At 39.6% G+C, this 3982-nt stretch overlaps 1 protein-coding gene across 1 annotated transcript; it reads left to right on the top strand.

Annotated features, from left to right (window-relative positions):
• The first annotated feature begins 3193 nt into the window (after positions 1 to 3193).
• On the top strand, positions 3194 to 3781 carry LOC124545828. The gene has a single exon (XM_047124779.1). The coding sequence runs from the start codon at positions 3194 to 3196 to the stop codon at positions 3779 to 3781; it is 588 nt and encodes a 195-aa protein (XP_046980735.1).
• Positions 3782 to 3982: the final 201 nt, after the last annotated feature.

The following is a 3982-nucleotide window of genomic DNA, read 5'->3' as shown; positions in this document are numbered from 1 at the left end:
CAGTGTGCGTTTGATCTTCTTCTTGAGACTCTGGATTTTATTAAAATTAGGTGTGTTTAAACTATCCAACTCAGGAATAACGCACAGTCATTTGCAATGGCTCACATGTCACGTAGTATCCACTAAGGCATGGTGCATTTAAAAAAGGTTTGTTGCATTACGTCCGTTGTACATCAACAAGGTACTGAAAATATACTCGTATTAGCAGATATTCGCTGCAGTGATCACTTCAACCATAACCTGCCGACTATTGAAGATTCGGCAGGTGATGGTTGAAGTGCCCACGTCCTCATTTGTTTGTTAGATACACTGCAATGTCAGTCTTCCTCAGTGGTTTTGCCCAAGACGACTCCTTCTAGTGTCACTAAAGCTATAAACTTGAAGCCTTAACACATCATCACGTTCTTTTCTCTAGTCAACATTTTTCAATTATTCCTGTCATCATCAACTCTGATACTAGATTCCTCATCATGTATCTTAGCAGTCTATTTAGTTTTCTGTATTCATCTGTAACATCACACCTCAGATGTTTAGTTTCTCTCCTTTTTCGGACTGCCGGCAATTTGTGACTCATTTTCTTACAGTACTCTCCTCCAGGTTTACATTCTCACTAATTTCTCTCCAAAATTAATATAAATGTCAGTTTTAGCGCGAAAAATATTTGCAGTTACAAACAAAATGTCAGACAGGTATCTGTGATGCAATTTGATGCTAATGCTTTGTCCGGCAATGAGGAAGATGCATTCATAATACCTCTGTAACTAAATTACAGAGAACTGTATACCTTTAATTACTTTGGACGCATATAAAGATAAATAAAGTTAATTTCATCCTGTGTTTCCTGCAATATCGAGCTCTATTAAATGTGATACTATTGCCGTCACTGATTTCTCACGATTTTACCGTTCTGCTATAGCTTAATTTATTTCGATAAAGCCCCAATAAATCTAATTATGAAAAGGAACTGTGGAGTAAATATAACACATCGTAATTTTGTAATTAATTATTTTATCTGTTTCGACGTAGATGCAGATGGTTGCACCTTGGAACGCATTGTACTGTTTTGCCTCAAACCAAACTTACAATAGATGTTTGATGTGTTTGGATATTCCATTTGGAAACGATAGTGATAAATTTAAACGTTCTGCAATCTTTTACTGAAACAGCAGACGATACTCCGGAAAAGTATTTTTCTTTACAATGTGAAAAGCTGTTCCGAGTGACAACATGATTATGTACCTAAGAACAATTATACTGTTCAAATTTAAACGGGACGGAATCAAGAATATCTTGTCAATATTGTTTTAATGGTCTCTTTGTTACATCGTTACTGTGCTTCACTCCAATAACAGGAAAGTGAAAGCAACTATACAAATTTCAATTCCCAAGAGAGGGAAAATAGTTAATACATTTAAAAAACTGAGTTAATTTGAAAATATCATGAGTTCAGTGTTAAAGACATTCCGTTTCATTGTTCAAATTGTTAACGTCTGAAAAAGTATAGTTTAACCTTGCACACATTATGTTACTAGTTTCAAAAATGTACAGAATCTTACTCGGTACGAAAGAATTAAGACTGCAATCAAAGTAGCTTTAATACAGTACACACGTTTAACATAAACAGTTAAGTTCAATAGTTTCGTTAGCCTTGTGATCAGAGACCTTTCAGTCGAATATCAGTATCGACTGTGGAAAATGATGCATCGATGTAGCTAGAGATCTTCTAACTTGATACCTTGTGGATATTAAGTATGAGAAAGTAATTTAGGTTCAAGATTACATTGCAACTGATATTTGTCGTCATCTCACATTAAGTGTCGGAAAATTTTTTTGTGGCTAGCTCATGTCTTTCAGACGTGATATTGTTCAACCACTGTCATTAGTTCATCGCCAACAAATGGTCAGCGACAAATAATTTCAGAATTAAAATTTGTGCTTGATAGATTCCGAGTTCATGTCCTTTCTAAATTACGTCTGTGCCACATACCGGAGAATTTACCAGTTATCGATAACCACTTGTTTTCACTGTTTCAGTAAGTTTCCTTGAATAATATACTACGCTGCAGGTTTATCTATCAAATTTTCCAACTGTAAACAAAAGTAACATGAAATTTGCCTAATATATATTTTGATGTGCTGTCTACCACACAGTAGTTTGGGACGAAGTTAACTCTGTCCTTGCATACAGGGTCGTATTTCACTCAAATATCACTAGCAAAGAGAATAAGGAAGTCTATGTCCAGGTATACGTTTTCTTATTGAGTGAAACGAACAAGAGTTTGAATGTTACATAGAGTGATAACACCCTGGGATTAATCTTTATTCATCTAAATAGCTTTACTGCAAAGCTAGTTTTATTTTGTGGTCATCTGTTTTTGTATATTACTCGCACTTCGTACGCGACTTGGATTGTTGTCTCAAGGTGTAACTTGGTTACAAATTTGACGTTCACAGTACACATCGTATTGGCTTAAAAATGAGGGTTGGAAGTATACTTTTTATAGATTTTCGTTATTAACTTTTTCCGGGCGTGATGAACAACATACATCGTCACGCGACTTTAAAGTTTGTATCTCAAACTGGATTGTTTAACGTTTCATTAAGGCTGTTTTATTAAACCCCATTGACTTACTGTGTTTGTTTACGTTACATAACACAGACAAGAATAAATGACGAGGATGATGAATAAATCAGATGTGAAGTGCAGCAATATTACTTTGTAATTGAGAATTCATCTCGACCTCTAAAATTTGTACAGGTAGCAGTCCTGTATATATATGTATACAAGCAACGATCAGCGTAAATGGCTTGAGAGGCTGAGTGGAGTAGTTACAATTTCGCTCAACTGTCTGCACCGGTCTGTGTTACGGAAGTCGATTCAGACGTAGTATCTTGATTCGCAGGCGGAAGAGGAGCGATGAAAAGCAGGCAAAGGGATGTTACAGAGTATCCTTTGTCCTGGGCAGAAAGCGAACAGTCAGTCTTGAAGCTGAATATGCGCCACTTGTGTTATTTTGGGGCGTGGCCTTTATCAAGGTGTCCATTATACCACGTTTACAGCATCTTTAACTTCGCACTGGGCATCTGGTACGTTAGTGAGGGTTCTACATCCTTCTTCTTCTTGTGGGGAGACATGGAGGAAGCAACGCTAGTACTCATAAGTACTTTCAACATCGGGAGCATCGTTGTCAAGATGGCGCTCTTCGTGAGGCGCAGACGGCAGTACTCTGCCCTGGTCCGACGAGTGGACGGTCTGATGCTGGTGCAGGGCGAACTCTGCTCCCAGGACCCGGTCCTCGGTCACTTCTTGTGGCGCTCCAAGAGGACCGCGGCCCGCCTTACCACGGCCATGCTACTGCTCATGGTGTCCCAGTACGTCACCTGGTACCCCATGCCGCTCATCATGAAAGGAGGTGCGCGCCGTTTGCCCCTAGCGCAGCATCCCTGGGACAACAACAGCAATTATTACGAGCTGTCATACGCTGTGCAGTGCATGGCCGGAGCGTGGATGACGCAGATCAGCTTCGGCATCGACTGCCTCTTTGTGTCCATCATGATCCTGGTGGCCGCGCAGATGAAGATCCTCGCGTCGCGAGTGGCCCGTCTGAAGATGCGTGGCGACGGATTTTGGCGCAAGCGGCACGCGATTAAAAGTACCGGAGACAATGTGTACAGAGAACTGTGTCTCTGTATTGAAACCCATCAGCAGCTTCTCAGGTACGTTGAAAAGCGCCTTCTTATTTCAATGAATCCTGCGAAGCTTGTCTTGGTCAACGAATGAAGCACGCACGAGGAATGGACCACGTGGTTATAATACATCAAAATGTTCTTAACTCTTAATCTTGATCGCAAGAATAGTTAGTTTCGAATGAGAACAATCTACAGTTTGCTGATGGGAACAGAAAGCCTGATCATTGATTGTCAGTTTCAGGCTAATTATCTAGAACGAAACAGAAGCCTGAAACAGACAAAAATATATACA

Source organism: Schistocerca americana, chromosome 8, assembly GCF_021461395.2.
Source record: "Schistocerca americana isolate TAMUIC-IGC-003095 chromosome 8, iqSchAmer2.1, whole genome shotgun sequence".
NCBI classification, from domain to species: Eukaryota; Metazoa; Arthropoda; class Insecta; order Orthoptera; family Acrididae; genus Schistocerca; species Schistocerca americana.
The sequence above is the reverse complement of the archived record's forward strand: the minus strand, read 5'-3'. Positions and strand labels throughout refer to the sequence as shown.

Coding starts and splice junctions, on each gene's coding strand:
- LOC124545828 (XM_047124779.1), top strand. CDS start 3,194: ATGGCGCTCTTCGTGAGGCGCAGACGGCAGTACTCTGCCCTGGTCCGA.